The following is a 19,592-nucleotide window of genomic DNA, read 5'->3' as shown; positions in this document are numbered from 1 at the left end:
TGTAGAAGTGAAACCATGCGGTATTCTTTTTTTTTTTTTTGAGGCAGAGTCTCGTTCTGTCGCCCAGGCTGGAGTGCAGTGGCACCTTCTCAGCTCACTGCAAGCTCCGCCTCCCAGGCTCATGCCATTCTCCTGCCTCAGTCTCCCGAGTAGCTGGGACTACAGGTGCACGCTGCCATGCCCGGCTAAGTTTTCTGTATTTTTAGTAGAGATGGGGTTTCACCACGTTAGCCAGGACGGTCTCGATCTCCTGACCTTGTGATCCGCCTGCCTCAGCCTCCCGAAGTGCTGGGATTACAGGTGTGAGCCACCATGCCCGGCTGGTATTCATTCTTCTGTGACTGGCCAGTTTCACTCAGTCTAACGTCTCCAGGTTCACAGATGCTGTGGCGAGTGCTGGGATTTCCCTGCGTGTGAAGACAGGATCATACCCTGTGTGGATGAACCACATTGCGTGTGCCCGTTTGTCTGCAGGCGGACACTGGGCTGCTCCCACCTCTGGGCCATTGTGAATCGTGCTGCGTGAGCAAGAGGGTGCAGATGTCTCTCTGAGACCCTGCTTCAGGTTGTTTGGGTCCATACCCAGGACTGGAGTTGCTGGGTCCCATGGCGATTCTGTGCTTACCTGGTTGAGGAACTGCTAGACAGGTTTCCCCTACCTGGTTTTGCACTCAAGCCACAGGCCAGCAGGTCACACGTGCCCGCTTCCTGCCTGCCTGCCCTGCGGCCGGGTGTGGAGGGCTGGTGTGGGCGATGAGCTGGCACTCAGGGCTGGGAGGAGCTGGAGGCCTTTCCCTCTGTCCTGCGCCTGGTGCCCAGGCCCTGGCCAGGCTCCCCCCAACTTCAGCCTAGACTGGGCCGCCTCTCCAAATGCACCGGAGCTGTGGTGTGGGCCAAGGTTACTGCTTTGTGGACTCCTTGGGCCGCTGCGCCGGCCGTGACCGCAGCCAGTTTCCCCGACGCACAGATGCTGTGAGCTAGACCTCAGCTCTGGTCATATCTCAGGTTAGGTGTGGCACTGCCCCTGCCCCCAGGCCCTGTGCTCCTAGGCCACTGCCGTTTTAGACTCAGAGGCATTTGCCAAGCCTCGCTCTGTGGCAGTACCTGGCAGGCAGCCGCATCCCCCAACTGCTTCTCCCGTCACCCGTCAGGTGGCTGCATGGCCCCATTTTTCAAATGAAAGAATGAGGAAACAGGAAGGGACATGGTGGGGTCCAAGGTGGCTGAGGCGGCACGTGGCCGTGTGGCCAGGAGGTATGTGCTCATGTGCCCGGGGGAGGCAGAGGCCCACACGGGCCGAACTCCAGTGGTGCCCTACCCTGGACTCCGGCGGGCAAGGCGCCTTCCCCCGCTCCGTACACGTGTACAGAGTGCCTTGCCCTGTGCAGTCACTGGGGCTCAGGGAGACCGGACCAGACCAGCCCTTCACTCTCAGCATCTGCTGTTCCTTGGTGGGGAGACAAAGACAGACAGATGGTGATGGCACTTGGGGACAAGGAGGGCCGAGGGTAGAGTAAGAATTGTGAGTGAGGGCCGGGCATGGTGGCTCACACCTGTAATCCCAGCACTTTGGGAGGCTGAGGCGGGAGGATCACGAGGTCAGGAGATCAGGACCATCCTGGCCAACATGGTGAAACCCCATCTCTACTAAAAATACAAAAATTAGTTGGGTGTGGTGGCGCACGCCTGAAATCCCAGCTACTCGGGAGGTTGAGGTGGGAGAATCGCTCGAACCTGGTAGGCAGAGGTTGCAGAGAGCCGAGATCATGCCACTGCACTCCAGCCTGGGTGACAGAGCGAGATTCTGTCTCAAGGGGAAAAAAAGGACATAGAATCTTGGATGCCCCGTAAACGCGTTTTCAGGAAGAAGTACTGGGCACCTGTGGGCTGGGAGGTGGGTCAGGGAGAAGCAAACTGACCCCAAGTCACTGTCCAGGTGGTGGTGGTGACAGCTTAGCAGGTGAATGAGAGGCCAGAGGGGGTCGTGGCAGCTGGAGATGCATTTGGAGAAGTTCTGCTAAGACAGGGCCAGAGACCTGCAGTGGGAGCTCGGGCTGGTGTGCAGGGGAAGGCTTTGGAAGTGACTGTTTTCCTCATGGAGGACGAGGCCAGGCCATGGGCCGGTGGGGAGGGAGGCCGAAACTCAGGCCACCATGGAGCACTTCTGCAGGGCGTGTTCCATTCAGAAGCTCAGGCCTCGGTGGGTACAGAGGTGGGCTCCGTACTGAATGACGGAGGGAGGGGTGAGGGGCAGAGGGCATTGCACTGATGGACCTGGGATCCCACCCGGGCAAGGGGGCAGGGCAGACATGGGGTGAGGAGGGAGGGACGGACATGGCTGGGTCAGGTCCTGCAGATTCAGGATGGGGGCTGGGGCTCAGGGGTTGTGAGCGGGAAAGGCCCAGCTGGAATAGAGTGGGTTCAGGGCAGGCCGTGGGGTGGCCAAGGTGTGGGGTGAGGAGCAGGTCCCTGGCAGTGCTGGGTCCTCAGTGGAGGAGGGAGACAGCCCCTCCGGAAGAGGGAGTGGGGTAAAGGGGCTGGTGGTGTCGGGGGTGGGGGCAGCCGTGCACCTCGCAGGTCAAAGGAGAAGTGAGGAGGCCAGTGTGCCCAGAGCCAGGGCGGGGAGATGGGGTCAGAGGTGGCTGTGGGGCCACGCAGGGCTGGGGGACGCTGTGAGGGCTGCGCTGTGACTCTGGGTGGGATGGGAACCATGGGAATTGTGTGAGCCGAGGAGTGTCCCAGCCCACGACACGTCACAGGGTCCAGGGCAGGTAGGGCCAGCGCGGGAGCGGGAGGTGGGTGGGACGCTGCTGCAGTGACCGAGGCCGGGTGGCGGTGGCTAGGCCTAGGGCGGGGCGTGAGTGTGGGGAGGGTCAAAGCCTGGATCGTCTTGAAATATTTGCTGGTCAACGGGATGTCGGGGTGTGGTGGGCAGAGTAGAAATGAGGACACCCAGGCCTTTAGCCAGCACCTCACTCGCTGAGATGGGGACGTGGGAGCAGTGTCCAGGGAGATGGGAGGGACCTGCAATGTGAGGCTCTGTGAGAAGCCGCGGTGGCCGCCAAGGGGACAGCAGCCGCACGGGCAGCTCTGGAGGAAAGAGGCCCGAGGTAGAGACAGGGGTTGCCAGTGTGTGAATGTCTCTCTCTCTCCTTTTTTAAAAAATCAAGGTCAGGCGCGGTGGCTCACACCTGTGATCCCAGCACTTTGGGAGGCTGAGGTGGGAGGATCGCTTGAGCCTGGGAGTTCAAGGTCAGCCTGGCCAACATGGTGAGACCCCCATCTCAACCCAAAAAATCAGCCAGATGTGGTGGTGCACACCTGTGGTCCCAGCTACTCAGGAAGCTGAGGTGGGAGGATTACCTGAGCCCAGGAGGCCGAGGCTGCAGTGAACCATGATCGCACCACTGCACTCCAGCCTGAGTGACAGAGACCCTCTCTCAAAAAAACAAAAAATGAAAAAAACCAAACCCCAAATCGAGGTGCAATTCATATGAAAAATTAACCTTTTATAGAAAATTTTTTCATAAGGATGGAGTCGTGGTGTCTCACTATGTTGCCCAGGCTGGTCTCGAACTCCTGGGCTCCACCCGTTCACCTTGGCCTCTCCAGGTGCTGAGATTGCAGGCGTGAGCCGCCCCGCCCGGCCTCAGGTTAATCATTTCAAAGTGGAAATTCAGTGGCATTTAGAACGTTCTCCATGCTGTGCAACCACCACCTCTATCGAGTTCCAAAAATAGGGTTTGACAGCCGAGAGACCAGATGGGCCGCAGAGGAGTCGGCCCTGTGCGAGGGCCCTGAAGAGCCTGGAGGGGCGCGGGGTGGGGCCCCCAGAGAGTGGGCTCCGGGACAGGGTGGGTCCAGGGAGGACTGGGGATGGCCTTCACCGTGGGGTTCCCGCCATGGGGCTGGAGCACCAGGAGGGAGAGAGGGTGGGAGGGCAGGGGCAGGGCAGAGCCTGGGGGGGTCCTTGGGGGATTCTGAAAATGGACTGTGTCCGGGTGCTGCTGGGAGGGATCCAGGAGAGGGGCACGTGTCCCTGAACCGGGTAGGGGCCAGCGGATCTGGGTCCTGGGAGGGCCTGTTCCTAGGGCCAAAGGGCCCCATCCTCACAGTGGAATGGGACCAGGCCGCCCGTGAGTGTGAGGGGGTGGAGGCCTGGGGCCTGGGCAGAGAGGAGGTGTGGGCTGCCAGCCCACCCAGGAGCTCCAGAGGTCACTGCCTCACTGGTGGGGATCCACTGGCCGGCGGGAGCCTGGATCCCTGCAGGGGCCACGGGTAACTGGGAGACAATATGTGGAAAACACAGAGGTGGAGTTGGAGAGGGGCCTGGGTCTCGGCGTGAAGTGGGGCGCTGTGTGCCTGGGGCCTGGGTCTCGGCATGGGGCCGGGCGCTGTGTGCCTGGGGGACAGCCATGCATGCCCCACCTCACGTAGCCGTGAAGGGTGGTGGGCACCGGAGCCCCTCCCACAAGGGCACCCTCCCACCTCGGCTGCCCCTTGCGTGCCTGGCCAGAGCCAGCGTCCGACCCAGCCTCGATCGCACCGGGATCTCTGCTGTGCCTCAGCCTTGGGAGGGCAAAGGTCTCTGGAACCAGGGCCCCATGGACAGGCTTGGCTACCGCCCTTCCCCCAGCCCGTGCCCCAGCCTGGGCCTTGGCTTGGGGGACACGCCTGCCCCACCTGGCTCAGCCCAAGAATGTGGCTCACCTGCCCAGGTGCCCCAGACCAGCTCCGGAAATGGTGAGCGGCTGAGTCACATCGGGCGTCCTGGGAGCAGGTAGGGCAGAGCGGGGCTGGGAGGAGGGAGGGAAAGAGGCTGGCGGCTGTGGGCAGAGTCTCCGAGGAGGAGGCAGCTCCTGGAGACGGTGCTGGCAGCCTGGATGTTTGTGGGGGCTGGAGCCTTGGGCCTGCCCCTCCCCACCTGGCACTCAGGGCCTCCATCTCCACCACCACATCAGCCATGCTGCAGCCACCCTTGGGCCCAGTGTGCACCTGCTGGCCTTGTGGCCTGTCCTGGGGGGAACACAGGCCGTGGGTGCTGACTCCAGGCGTTTTGGAACAAAATTCCACAGTCCTGGGAACCCAGAAGTGGTCCTGGGCAGAAGCAGGGCCGGCCCCACGGTTCGGTGTCCCGAGTGGAGGGGGCAGCTGGAGTGCAGCCCAGGCTTAGGGAGAGGCTCTCCTGCGTGGGCCTGTGGGGGCCCTGCTGCTGGGGTGTCTGACCAGCTCCCCTTCCACCCTGGAGGGTCTCTGAGAGTGCGTGCCCCGCCCCTTTTCGCTCTGATGGGCTGCGGGCATTTGCGGATGCAGGCAGGCCTGGCCATGCCCAGCAGCCTAAGAAGGAGGCCTGCCCAGCCCAGCCTCAGTCACTTGGAAAACAGAAGGGTCAGCCCGTCCCTTCTGCCTTGGGGACCAGCCAGGCTTTTTCCTTACTGGAAGCTGGGGGACTCTAGCTCCCCATCTCCCTGCACACACACACACACACACATGCACACACACACGTGAGCCCACCCTGCAGAGCTTCAGCATACTCAAATCAGAAGGTCACCTTCTATTTCAGTGCCTTCAAGGGCTTGCGAGGTCACTGTCCCAGAGACCAAAGGCCTTAAGACATTGCCCGGAGTCACCCCCCCGGGCTCTTCCCTCCCAGGGTCTGAATCTTTCTTTAAAACAGAGTCTCAGGGTGGGTAGAGTGGGGATGGTTAATGGGTACAAAGAATAGAATAAGATCTAGTATTTGATATCACAACAGGGTGACGATTGTCAACAATAATTTATTGTACTTTTAAAAATGACTAAAAGAGTGTAATTGGATTGTTTGTAACACAAAGAAATGATACACACTTGAGGTGATGGATGCCGTGTTTGCCGTGATGTGATTATTTCACATTGCATGCCTGTAGCAAAATGTCTTGTGGACCCCATAAATATATACACCTCTTTTGTACCCACAAAAATTGAAGATTAAAAATTGTTAAAAATAGGCCAGGCTCGGTGGCTCAGGCCTATAATCCCAGAACTCTGGGAGGCCGAGGTGGGCGGATCACCTGAGGTCAGGAGTTTGAGACCAGCCTGGCCAACATGGTGAACCCCGTCTCTATTAAAAATACAAAAATTAGCCAGGCATGGTGGTGGGTGCCTGTAATCCCAGCTACTTGAGAGGCTGAGACAGGAGAATCGCTTGAACCCGAGAGGCAAAGGTTGCAGTGAACCGAGATTGCACCACTGCACTCCAGCCTGGGTGACAGAGTGAGACTCTGTCTCAAAAAAAAAAAAAAAAAAAAGTTAAAAAAATAAAGAAAAATAAATAAAACAGGGACTTGGTTAGGCGAAGTGGCTCGTGCCTGTAATCCCAGCACTTTGGGAGGTTGAGGTGGAAGGACTGCTTGAGCCCAGGAGTTAGAGACCAGCCTGGGCAATATAGCAATACCTTGTTTCTACAAAATATAGCAATACCTTGTTTCTACAAAAAGTTTTTTAAAGTAGCTGGGTATGGTGGTGTGCACCTGTAGTCCCAGCTACTCAGGAGGCTGAGGCGGGAGGATCATTTGAATCCATGGTCGAGCCATGATTGCCTCACTGCACTCAAGCCTGGGCAACAGAGCAAGACCCTGTCTCAATAATAATAATAATTCTGATGAGGTCAATTTCTCTCTCTTTCTCCTCTCCCTTCCTCCTCTCTCCCTTCCTCCTCCTCTCTCCCTTCCTCCCCCTCTCCCTTCCTCCTCCTCTCCCTTCCTCCTCCTCTCTCTTCCTCCTCCTCTCTCTCTTCCTCCTCCTCTCTCCCTTCCTCCTCCTCTCTCCCTTCCTCCTCCTCTCCCTTCCTCCTCCTCTCCCTTCCTCCTCCTCTCTCTTCCTCCTCCTCTCTTCCTCCTCCTCTCTTCCTCCTCCTCTCTCCCTTCCTCCTCCTCTCTCCCTTCCTCCTCCTCTCTCCCTTCCTCCTCCTCTCTCCCTTCCTCCTCCTCTCCCTTCCTCCTCCTCTCTCTTCCTCCTCCTCTCTCTCTCAGTGGATTCTGCCTTTGGTGGTGTATCTGAAAAAAATCTTTGCCTAACCCAAAGTTACGGAGACTTTTCTCCTGTTTTCTTTTAAAATTGTATGGCTTTAGGTTTTACCTTTAGCACCATGATGCATTTAGGGATAATTTTTGGATATGGTGAGACGGATGGTTGTTTACTGTGTTGTGGATGATACCGGATTGTTCCAGCACCGTTGGTAGGAAAGATTGTTCGCTCTCTCCAGAACTGGCTTTATATCTTTGCCGATAATTAGTTGTCCACATATGTGTGGGTTTATTTCTAGATTCCCGATTCTGTTCCATTGATCCGTTCATCCGTTTTTGTGCCAACACCACCACACTGTCTTGATAACTGTAATTTTTTAATGAGTTCTGAAAACAAGTAGTGTTAGTTCCCCGTCCTTGTCTTTTTTTTCTAAGTTGTTTTAGCTATTCTAGGTCCTTTGCATTTACATATGAATTTTAGAATCAGCTTGTTCATTTCTATTTTTAAAATCCTGTTGAAATTCTGATTGAGATGGCATTGAATCTATAATTTGGAGAGAATATATGTGTTATTAATGTTGAGTCTCCCATCCCACGAAAACGTTATCTCTTTCCAAAATCTGTAGGTCTTCTTTAATTTCTCTGAGCAATATTTTGTAGTTTTCAGTGTCCTGTGTTTCATTTCTCATCACATTTATCCCTCTTTCATACATTTTATGCTATTATAAATGGTATTTTTAAATGTTCAATTTCTGAATGCTTGTTGCTAGTGTATAGAAATACAATAGATTTTTGTATATTTATCTTGTATCCTTCAACCTTGCTAAACTTGTTAGTTCTCATAGTTGTTTTTAATAGAATCTTTTGTATTTTCTACATAGACAATCATGTTGTCTGTTAATGAAGATAGTTTTAGCTCTTCCTTTCCAATCTAGATGCTTTTTATTTCTTTATATTGCCTTATTGCACTGACTAGAATCTCTAGCTCAACGTTGACTAGGAGTGGTTAGAACAGACATTCTTGTCCTGTTCTTGATCTTGGGGGAAAGCAGTCAGTCATTCTCCCTTGAATATGACATTTGCTGTACATGTTTCATAGATCCTCTATATCAAATTGGGGAAATTACCCTCTATTCTTAGTTTTCTGAGAGTTTTATCAGGATGTTGCATTTTGCCAACATTTTTTGCATCTGTTGAATCGTCTATGTCAAATTGGGGAAATTCCCCTCTATTCTTAGTTTTCTGAGAGTTTTATCAGGATGTTGCATTTTGCAAACATTTTTTGCATCTGTTGAATCCTCTATGTCAAATTGGGGAAATTCCCCCTATTCTTAGTTTTCTGAGAGTTTTATCAGGATGTTGCATTTTGCCAGCATTTTTTGCATCTATTGAAACAACTGTATGTTTTTTCTTTTTTAACCTGTAAATATGGTGAATGACATTGATTGATGGTCAAATGTTAAACCAACCTTGCATTAGTGGTAAAAACCCCTGTTGATCATGGTGTATTACTCTTTTTATATATTGTTGGATGTACATCTTTTTATGGACCTACATTTTGATTTCCCTTGGGTAAATTCCTAGGAGTAGGGTGGCTGTGTCATATGGGAGATATATCTTTATGTAAGAAACTGCCAAGCTGTTTTCAGAGTGGGTTGGACTAATTTGTACTTCTACCAGCAGCGGATGAGAGTTCCACTTGCTCTGTATCCTCATCAACACTTGGTAGTATCCATCTTTTAAATTTTAGTCATCCTAGTAAAACTCCACAAAAGCTTTTTAAAAATGATACAAACTTCCTGCCCTTCCAGTGACAACCTTGTGTTGCTCCTGTCTCCAACACACTTGATTTAACTGGCTCTCGTCTTTTGATTCTTATGTAAAAGGTCTTCATGTCTCCATATTGTGTGTGTGTATGAGAGACAGGGTCTGTGACACCCAAGCTGGAGTGTAGTCATGCCATCTCGGCTCACTGCAACCTCCACCCCTGGGCTCAAGGGATCCTCCTACCTCAATCTCCCAAAATGCTGGGATGACAGGTGTGAGCACCCACACCTGGCTGGTGTCTCTATTTCTTCACATTTAACTCCCTGAGTCCTCCCCAGTAGGCTGTTCATGTTGTGTCTGTGGGTATGCACGCACGTATGTATATCCTCACACACGAATACCAAGGAGGATGTGACAGGTTTGCATCAGACAACCTCTAACTTTACACCGGGGGACCTTGTGCCAGTTGCAAGAGGTCGGGACAGGTTGTAACCACTCCTTAGCCTCACTTGTATCTGGTTTGTCAAAGATAGGCTATATTAGTAATGGCTGTAAGCTATCAGTCCTACTTACAGGCCCTTCTTGGGCTCACTCATCTGTGCCACCCCCATTTTTCCCTCTAAGCAGACATTGGCAAACTTTTTTTTTTTTTTTTTTTGAGACAAAGTCTCACTCTGTTGCCCAGGCTGGAGTGCAGTGGCACGATCTTGGCTCACTGCAATCTCCATCTCCCGAGTTCAAGTGATTCTCCTGCCTCAGCCTCCCAAGTAGCTGGGATTACAGGCACCTGCCACCACGCCCGGCTAATTTTTGTATTTTTAGTAGAGACGGGGTTTCACTATGTTGGCCAGACTGGTCTCACACTCCTGACCTCAGGTGATCCACCCGCCTTGGCCTCCCAAAGTGCTGGGATTACAGGTGTGAGCCACCACACGCAGCCAGCAAACTTTTTCTTAAAAAGACAGATAGTAGGCCGGGCGTGGTGGCTCACGCCTGTAATCCCAGCACTTTGGGAGGCCGAGGCGGGCAGATCACCTAAGGTCGGGAGTTTGAGACCAGCCTGGCCAACATGGTGAAACCACATCTCTACTAAAAATAGAAAATTAGCCGGGCGTGGTGGTGCACGCCTGTAATCCCAGCTACTTGGGAGGCTGAAGCAGGAGAATCACTTGAACCTGGGAGGCGGAAGTTGCAGTGAGCTGAGATCACACCATTGCACTCCAGCCTGGACAACAAGAGCGAAACTCTGTCTCAAAAAACAAAAATGACAGTAAATATTTTAGGGCCGTAGAGTCTCCATCACAGCTAGTCAACGACCGCTCACAAAAGCAGCTGTAGACAGTTCATAAACGGGCATGGCTGAGTTCCAGTAACACCTTATTTACAACAACAGGCAGCTGGTCCACGCCGTAGAGTCCAGCTCCTGCTACGGGTTCCATGAACAGGCCTCCTTCCAGGCCAGGAGAGGGACAGCCTGTCCCAGAGCACCCGAGTGAGGTTGGAGGTGGGCACAGGCATTCTGGACCCTGGGCTGGGCGGGAGCTGTTGGTGGCCGTTGCTCAGCCTCCCTCAGGATTTCTAGATGGGCAGATAAAGGCCATGAGACAGGAAGCCTGGGTCCGTGGTCCACACTGTCGGAGCAGAACCAACAGCATTGCCATGCGGTGAGAAGGAGGGCCCCCCACTGCACCCCGAGCGGTGATGTTCCCAGCTGGGCTCATGTTGCCTGCTACCCCTGTAAGTGGCTCGTGCTGTCCCATCCGACAGATGAGGAGACCGAGGCCCGGAGACTGGCGTGCCTGCTGGGCGCCCCGCGCACAGCCACGTACCGAGCATTTGCGGCATCTTTCACAAAGGCTTCGGGAGAAGATGGAGCCCGGGGGGAGGAGTCAGGTCTCTCTCTTCTGGGACTTCAGTGTGGTTCTTCCCCACCTGTTCTCCAGGGGTGTGTGTAACTAAATACTTTGCAGGCCAGACACGGTGTCACACATCTGTAATCCCAACACTTTGGGAGGCCAAGACAGGAGGATCGCTTGAGCCCAGGAGTTCAAGCCCAGGCTGGGCAACATAGAGAGACTTCATCTCTACCAAAAATTTTACAAATTAGCTGGGTATGCTGGTGCATGCCTGCGGTCCCAGCTACTTGGAAGGCGGAGGCAGGAGGATCGCTTGAGCCCAGGCGTTGGAAGCTGCAGTGAGCTGTGATTGCACCACTGCACTCCACCTTGGGCAACAGGGCAAGACCCTGTCTCAAAACAAAACAATACAATACAAAACAAAAAAAACCCCGCAAAACCAAACAACGGCTGATCCTGTAACCGCATTCTTTCTTCCAAAAGCCGCCCTACTCAGCACAGGCAAAACTCCTGGTACCCGCGACAGGGTCACTTGGCAAATGTTTGACTGACTGAGGGGTGAGGAGAAAGCCTGTGGTCTCTCTTGAAGACGGGCTCTGCTGAAGTAGGGCTGTTGGTGGCTCCTTCCTTCACGACTCCCGTGGAGACCTGCTCCGGACTGAGCTCTGTGCCAGATCCGGGGGTGCTGGGTCTGGGGTCCTCAAGGAGCCCACGTTAATGGGGAGACAGGCTTCATTAATCAGGGAGCCTAACAGCTGTGACAGAAAACCCCCCAAATCCCAGAGGCCGGGCATGACCCCCAAATCCCAGAGGCCGGGCGTGACCCCCAAATCCGAGGCCCGGTGTGACCCCCAAATCTGAGGCCCGGCGTGACCAAATCCCAGAGGCTGGGTGTGACCCCCAAATCCCAGAGGCCGGGCGTGACCCCCAAATCTGAGGCCCGGTGTGACCCTCAAATCCGAGGCCCGACGTGACCAAATCCCAGAGGCCGGGCGTGACCCCCAAATCCCAGAGGTCGGGCGTGACCCCCAAATCCGAGGTTCAGCCTGCTGGTTCTCACGCACCATCCCCGGCCAGGGGCTCGCTTGGGTGCCTCTCCTCCTGGCAGTGACTCGGAGCCCAGGCCCAGCCCCAGCCCCACTGGGCCTCCGCCACCTGGCATGGGAGTCCCCCACCAGCCAGGGGTGGGCCCCGATCAGCGTTGGGAGGGGGGCTATCCTCCGCCAGGCCTGAAGGGTGGGGTCCTCCCCACTCATGATTCCCCAAACAGGCTTGGGTCCACAGCCGCACCTGCTTGTGGGGAAGTGCCTCGATTTCCACCAGCCTCACCCAGGAGAGCCTCCACTTAAAAATAAAAGCAGTTCAGAGATGACTCATCTCCCCCAGAGAGACTGTTCTCTCTAGGGTGCCTTTCAGCCATTCCACTCCCTTGACTTATTGTGAAGGGTCGTTGGGAGCCAGAAGAAAACAGGAGAGTCACACGGCAGCCCTCTTAGCCATCGCCCCAGGGCGGGGCTGGACGCTCCCCACAACTCATTTTGCCGTTTCAGAATGAGACATTTCACACGTGCAGCAGCAGAAAGACTGCGCTGTGGCACCCACACCCCGGGCAGTGGCTCACGCCTGTCATCCCAGCACTTTGGGAGGCTGAGCAGATGGATTACTTGAGGTCAAGAGTTCGAGGCCAGCCTGGCCAACATGATGAAACCCCATCTCCACTAAAAATACAAAAGTTAGCCGGGCATGGTGGTGCGTGCCTCGCTACTCGGGAGGCTAAGGCAGGAGAATCGCTTGAACCCGGGAGGCAGAGGTTGCAGCGAGCCGAGATCGTGCCATCATACTCCAGCCTGGGCAACAGACTATGTCTCAAAAAAAAAAAAAAAAAAAAAAAGATTCTGCTCCCTCAGCCTCCCAAAGCGCTGGGATTACGGGCGTGAGCCGCTGTGTCCAGCTTTGTTGGACCTTTTAAGGCAAACCAGACATCGAGACGTGGAATCCCTAGACAGGCCACATGCAGGGTGAAGCCACAGCGCCGCTGTCACACCTGCAAAGTTAGTGCCCGCCGGGCGCTGTCACCCCACGCAGGGTGCGTCGTCATCCGCGGCTGCGGTCCCTCCTTCGGGGGTGTGCAGCGCGTTGGGTGTGAGGCACCCCCTGCACTCAGATCCTATCTGAATTTCCCAATCTTGCCCCATCACCCAGGAGGATTCGGGCCCACAGACTTCTCCCAGGGCAGCGGACACCAGGAAAGCACGTGGACCCATCCTCACGAGTGCCGGGTGCCCCCCAGCCCAGGGCATGGGCTCCTGTGGGGCCGGCCTCTGCTGGAGGTTCCCGGCACCCGCGGCGCAGAGCAGGTGCATGCAGATCGGCTTCCTCAGATGCCGTGGGGTGTCTGGGGAGAGCTCCGTCTGCACCGGGCAGAGGGCGGGGGGGAGCTGGGGTTAGGTGCCTGTGGGGCGCACGGAGCCTGGTGTACCCGGGGGTCTCCGCTGAAGCCCCCCCACTGCATGGCCGGGGGCTCCTGACCCGAGGCTCTGTCCACCCTCCCTCCGGGGTCCCTGGGCTGAGCCTCCGTGAACATCCGGCTTTCCCTTGCAGATCCCGACTGGGCCTCCTACACTCTGGGCGTCTTCATCTGCCTGAGCTGCTCGGGAATCCACCGGAATATCCCCCAGGTCAGCAAGGTGAAGTCCGTCCGCCTGGACGCCTGGGAGGAGGCCCAAGTGGAGGTACGGAGGGGGAGGGGCGGGGGGACCCGCGCAGTCCCCGGGTGGCCTCAGCCCGGGCCTCTGGAGCCAGAGATGCCGGGTGGCCTGGCTGTGGCCCCTGGAGCCCTGGGCTACTCTGGGGGCCTGGCTGGCTGGACCCGAGGACCCCGCCCCCTCTCCAGCGGCTCCGCCTGTGTGGCTGCTCCACCCACCCCGTGCCGGGTCCACCCTCTCTGTGAGCAGCTCCAGGTGTGTGTGGTGGGCCAGGGAGCGAAGGCGGGTCGCCGATTCCCGTGCCCTGGGAGCTCCGGAGTGCTCCCCTCAAATCCCCACACCTGGAGCACTGGGCTCAGGGTAACAGAGACCCTGTCTCTAAGGAAACAGAATGCAGCGTCCCAGGCCGCGTGGCACGACCCAGAGTCAGGGCTGCATTTACACGGCAGTCCACGTGCACCCTGGCCCGCTGCCGTGTAGGGCACCATTACCTGGCCCCTGGGCGGCCTCTGAGGTGACACAGCCACTGCCCACCTCTCACCCATGCATCTGATGAAGCTTCACGGAGCACTTGGCATGGCCAGGCAGGGACACCAGCCACAGATGCTTCGTGGGGCCCTAGAGACGCCCCTATGGGGAGGGAGACAGGTGTGAGCCAACCAGGAAGCCCTGGCGTGCAGGGAGGGGCCACGCATGCTGGAGGTGGCAGGAAGGGCCCGGTAGGGAGACCCCGAGGGAGGTGGAGAAGGAACAAGGCCCCGGCTGGGGGCTGCAGGTCGGATGGAGCGTGGGGCCTGAAGACCTGGTGGGAGGGTCACCCCAGCCCCACTCGTGGGACTTGGGGTCTGGAAGCCATTGATCTTCCTGACTGCTGTGAGTGGGACCGAAGGGCCGCATGGAGGTGAGAGTGGTGGTCTGGGGACTGCTGTGGGGATGGGGAGGGTCATAGAGGCTGCTGGCCTCCTGTGCATGTCTCCCCACTCTCCAGCACCATTGACCCTGGGCCCCCCCTCTCCAACACCACTGACTCTGGCACCCCCTCTCCAGGACCACTGACCCCAGTCCCCGGTTCGCCAGCACCACTGACCCCGGCCCCCGGCTCTCCAGCACCACTGACCCCGGCCCCCGGCTCTCCAGCACCACTGACCCCGGCCCCCGGCTCTGCACCACCACTGACCCCGGCCCCCGGCTCTCCAGCACCACTGACCCCGGCCCCCGGCTCTCCAGCACCACTGACCCCGGCCCCCGGCTCTGCACCACCACTGACCCCGGCCCCCGGCTCTGCACCACCACTGACCCCGGCCCCCGGCTCTCCAGCACCACTGACCCCGGCCCCCGGCTCTGCACCACCACTGACCCCGGCCCCCGGCTCTGCACCACCACTGACCCCGGCCCCCGGCTCTGCACCACCACTGACCCCGGCCCCCGGCTCTCCAGCACCACTGACCCCGGCCCCCGGCTCTCCAGCACCACTGACCCCGGCCCCCGGCTCTGCACCACCACTGACCCCGGCCCCCGGCTCTCCAGCACCACTGACCCCGGCCCCCGGCTCTGCACCACCACTGACCCCGGCCCCCGGCTCTCCAGCACCACTGACCCCGGTCCCCAGCTCTGCACCACTGACCCCGGCCCCCGGCTCTCCAGCACCACTGACCCCGGCCCCCGGCTCTCCAGCACCACTGACCCCGGCCCCCGGCTCTGCACCACCACTGACCCCGGCCCCCGGCTCTGCACCACCACTGACCCCGGCCCCCGGCTCTCCAGCACCACTGACCCCGGCCCCCGGCTCTCCAGCACCACTGACCCCGGCCCCCGGCTCTCCAGCACCACTGACCCCGGCCCCCGGCTCTGCACCACCACTGACCCCGGCCCCCGGCTCTCCAGCACCACTGACCCCGGCCCCCGGCTCTCCAGCACCACTGACCCCGGCCCCCGGCTCTCCAGCACCACTGACCCCGGCCCCCGGCTCTGCACCACCACTGACCCCGGCCCCCGGCTCTGCACCACCACTGACCCCGGCCCCCGGCTCTCCAGCACCACTGACCCCGGCCCCCGGCTCTCCAGCACCACTGACCCCGGCCCCCGGCTCTGCACCACCACTGACCCCGGCCCCCGGCTCTCCAGCACCACTGACCCCGGCCCCCGGCTCTGCACCACCACTGACCCCGGCCCCCGGCTCTCCAGCACCACTGACCCCGGCCCCCGGCTCTCCAGCACCACTGACCCCGGCCCCCGGCTCTGCACCACCACTGACCCCGGCCCCCGGCTCTCCAGCACCACTGACCCCGGCCCCCGGCTCTGCACCACCACTGACCCCGGCCCCCGGCTCTCCAGCACCACTGACCCCGGCCCCCGGCTCTCCAGCACCACTGACCCCGGCCCCCGGCTCTGCACCACCACTGACCCCGGCCCCCGGCTCTCCAGCACCACTGACCCCGGCCCCCGGCTCTGCACCACCACTGACCCCGGCCCCCGGCTCTCCAGCACCACTGACCCCGGCCCCCGGCTCTCCAGCACCACTGACCCCGGCCCCCGGCTCTGCACCACCACTGACCCCGGCCCCCGGCTCTCCAGCACCACTGACCCCGGCCCCCGGCTCTGCACCACCACTGACCCCGGCCCCCGGCTCTCCAGCACCACTGACCCCGGCCCCCGGCTCTGCACCACCACTGACCCCGGCCCCCGGCTCTGCACCACCACTGACCCCGGCCCCCGGCTCTCCAGCACCACTGACCCCGGCCCCCGGCTCTGCACCACCACTGACCCCGGCCCCCGGCTCTGCACCACCACTGACCCCGGCCCCCGGCTCTCCAGCACCACTGACCCCGGCCCCCGGCTCTGCACCACCACTGACCCCGGCCCCCGGCTCTCCAGCACCACTGACCCCGGCCCCCGGCTCTCCACCACCACTGACCCCGGCCCCCGGCTCTGCACCACCACTGACCCCGGCCCCCGGCTCTCCAGCACCACTGACCCCGGCCCCCGGCTCTGCACCACCACTGACCCCGGCCCCCGGCTCTGCACCACCACTGACCCCGGCCCCCGGCTCTCCAGCACCACTGACCCCGGCCCCCGGCTCTGCACCACCACTGACCCCGGCCCCCGGCTCTGCACCACCACTGACCCCGGCCCCCGGCTCTGCACCACCACTGACCCCGGCCCCCGGCTCTCCAGCACCACTGACCCCGGCCCCCGGCTCTGCACCACCACTGACCCCGGCCCCCGGCTCTCCAGCACCACTGACCCCGGCCCCCGGCTCTCCAGCACCACTGACCCCGGCCCCCGGCTCTGCACCACCACTGACCCCGGCCCCCGGCTCTCCAGCACCACTGACCCCGGCCCCCGGCTCTGCACCACCACTGACCCCGGCCCCCGGCTCTCCAGCACCACTGACCCCGGCCCCCGGCTCTCCAGCACCACTGACCCCGGCCCCCGGCTCTCCAGCACCACTGACCCCGGCCCCCGGCTCTCCAGCACCACTGACCCCGGCCCCTGGTTGGGAGTAGCTCATTTCTTCTAACAGGCAGCCTTGGTGCATGGGTCACACCTGGAGGCTTGTTAGAAATCACAGCTGGGATCCCAGTGCCTCGACCGGGTGTGGGGGTGGTGCCTGCAATCCCAGCCACTCAGGAGGCTGAGGCAGGAGGATTGTTTGAGCCCAGGAATTCTTTTTTTTTTTTTGAGACGGAGTCTCGCTTTGTCGCCCAGGCTGGAGTGCAGTAGCATGATCTCGGCTCACTGCAAGCTCCGCCTCCCGGGCTCAAGCAATTCTCCTGCCTCAGCCTCCCGAGTGGCTGGGATTGCAGGTGCACGCCACCATGCCCGGCTAATTTTTGTATTTTTAGTAGAGAAGGGTTTCACCATGTTGGCAAGGCTGGTCTTGAACTGCTGACCGCAGGTGATCCACCCACCTCAGCCTCCCGAAGTGCTGGGATGACAGGCGTGAGCCACCACGCCTGGCTGAGCCAAGGAATTCGAGGCTGCAGTGAGTTGTGATTCCACCTTTGTGCTCCAGCCTGGGAGACAGAAAAAGACCCAAGGACAGCAGAGTCCCTGACCCACCCAGGGCGACCCCAAATCAGCTTCTGCACTTAATGCCGTGATCCCCCACACCCTGAGTCGAGGGCGTCCCTGCGAATCCCCTCAGGACCCCGGCCCACCTTGGGCTCACCGCCTTCGACCCACCTTCACTGACCCGGGGGGGGACACTGGGATGTGACATCCATCCCTTCGCCAGGCCGTGGGCTTGTCTGAGCCTCCGTTTCCTTCCCTAAAAAATGGGCAGGGTGGCCCCTGGACCGTCCCCCTCCCCGGACAACAGGGGACCAATGTCAGAAAGATGATGGGACGGGTGTCCCGTCTCCAAGTCGCTCTGCCATCACTCCTGGAGGAAACAGCCCTGAGTCCCTGGAGGGCCTCCGGGGGCACAGACTCCTTGGCTCGGGGAGAAGACGTGGCTATTGTCCCCATAATTCCAGGGCAAACGGGGCAAGGGCCCAGGGGTGGGGCGTTCACTGTTGTTGGAAAAACCCTAAATGTAATCAGCGGGAGAGGACAGGGGCCAACTTGGTGCTGTCCTGATCTGCCTGGGGTGATGGCCGGAGAGGAAGGCTGGAGAGGAAGGCTGGGGAGGGCCCACCATGGGTATTACCAAGAAACCCCTGATTCCTGCCACAGAGGTCCGGTGCGATGGGGCCTTTGGGAGAGCACTGAGCTGGGGGCCACAAGGAGATTCCATCCCCATTCTGTTGTCTGCATGTTCACTGGTGCGATGAAAACCAAAGATGAATCTCAGGCAGGCCTGGGGGCTTGTCTCCTGACAGCACCTGCACCCCGGCCCCCAGGCAGGGCTGGGTCTCAGCCCGGCTTCTTGCTGGGGACTCTGTGGGGCAGGAGCTGCAGTGGGCCCCCCGTGGCTCCCTGCACTCAGGCCCCTTGGCCATTCCTGGGCTGGTGGTCAGCGGGGACATCCGGGGGCTAAGCCTGCTCCCACCCCTAAGGGAGAAACGGGCCTGAGGTGGCTGTTGCTGAGGACCGGACCGAGGTTGAAGGGCCAGGAACCAAAGATTCTTCTCTTCTTTCCTTTTCTTCACATTTTATGTTTTTTTTTTTTCTCCCCACTTTCTATTCCTTGATAATACCTTTTAAAACAACTGCTTCCTAGAGATGCCGTTCACAGCCATACATTTCACCGTGTAAAGGGCACAGTCGAAGGTTTTTTAGTAAATTCAGAGTTGTGCAACCTTCGCTGAAGCCAATATTAGGACAGTTTCATCACCCCAGAAAGGAAGTCCGTGCCTTTTGGCTCTTACCCCCGCCCAGCCCGAAGCAGCTGCAAATCCACTTTCTCTCTGTGTAGATTTGTGGGTTCTGGACTTTTAAAAACGGGATCGCACGGCGTGTGAGCTTCGGCGTCTGACTCCTTTCCCGCGGTGCCAGGTCCCCGAGGCCCATCACGCTGCAGCCTGTGTGACAGCTTCGTTCCTTTCAAGGCCGGAGAACGTGCCTTGTGTGGATGGAACACGTTTGCTTTATTCATTCACCCTCTGATGGACACGTGGGTTGTCTCTACCTTATTTAATGTATTTCGACAATTTAGTGACACATTCAGCAGTTTCCAAGGACAGTCACAGAAGGGAGCTGTCTCCTTCCCTGTCTCCCACCTTTGAGCACCGCCCCCACCCTGGCCAGGCAGCCAGGGGTCTGTGTGGGCCTCGCTCCCTCCCTCCCTCCTTCCTTCCCTCCTGTCTTCCTTTCTTCCCTCCCTCCCTCCCTCCCTCAGTCCCTCCGTCCCTCCCTACCCTCCTTCCTTCCTTCCTTTCTCTTTTTTTTTTTTTTTTTTTTTGAGACACAGTCTGACTCTGTCGCCCAGGCTGGAATGCAGTGGCACTATCATAGCTCACTAAAGCCTTGAACTTTTAGGCTCAAGTGATCCTCTTGCCTCAGCCTCCCAAGGAGTAGCTAGGACCACAGGCATACACCACCGTGCCTGGCTACTTTTTTTTTTTTTTTTTTTTTTTTAGAGACAGTCTCACTGTCTCCCAGGCTGGAGTACAGTGGTGTGATCTCAGCTCACTGCAACCTCCACCTCCCACATTCAAGCGATTCTCCTGCTTCAGCCTCCCGAGTAGCTGGGATCACAGGTGTGTGCCACCATGCCCAGCTAATTTTTGTATTTTTAATAGAGACGGGGTTTTGCCATGTTGGCCAGGCTGGCCTTGAACTCTTGGCCTCAGGTGATCCACCCCCCTCGGCCTCCC

General features: G+C 58.6%; 1 protein-coding gene across 3 annotated transcripts in view; it reads left to right on the top strand.

Annotated features, from left to right (window-relative positions):
* The window catches only part of ADAP1 (ArfGAP with dual PH domains 1), a 58,467-nt gene that overhangs the window by 4,159 nt on the left and 34,716 nt on the right, over nt 1-19,592 (top strand). Inside the window, exons 1-2 of one of the 3 annotated variants that reach the window (XM_057302815.1) lie at nt 12,966-12,984; nt 13,229-13,359. The exons of 1 other annotated variant lie outside the window; for it this stretch is intronic. Coding sequence is in view for 1 of the 2 variants with exons in the window: in XM_034963473.4 (XP_034819364.1) it covers nt 13,229-13,359 (131 nt within the window). In the remaining variant the exon portion in view is untranslated. Of the gene's footprint in view, nt 1-12,965; nt 12,985-13,228; nt 13,360-19,592 lie in introns of those variants that run through there. One more of the 3 variants, XM_034963473.4, reaches the window with a different exon arrangement.

The sequence above is a fragment of the Pan paniscus genome, chromosome 6 (genome assembly GCF_029289425.2).
Source record: "Pan paniscus chromosome 6, NHGRI_mPanPan1-v2.0_pri, whole genome shotgun sequence".
Taxonomy (NCBI): domain Eukaryota; kingdom Metazoa; phylum Chordata; class Mammalia; order Primates; family Hominidae; genus Pan; species Pan paniscus.
This window is presented reverse-complemented; position numbering and strand designations above follow the sequence as displayed.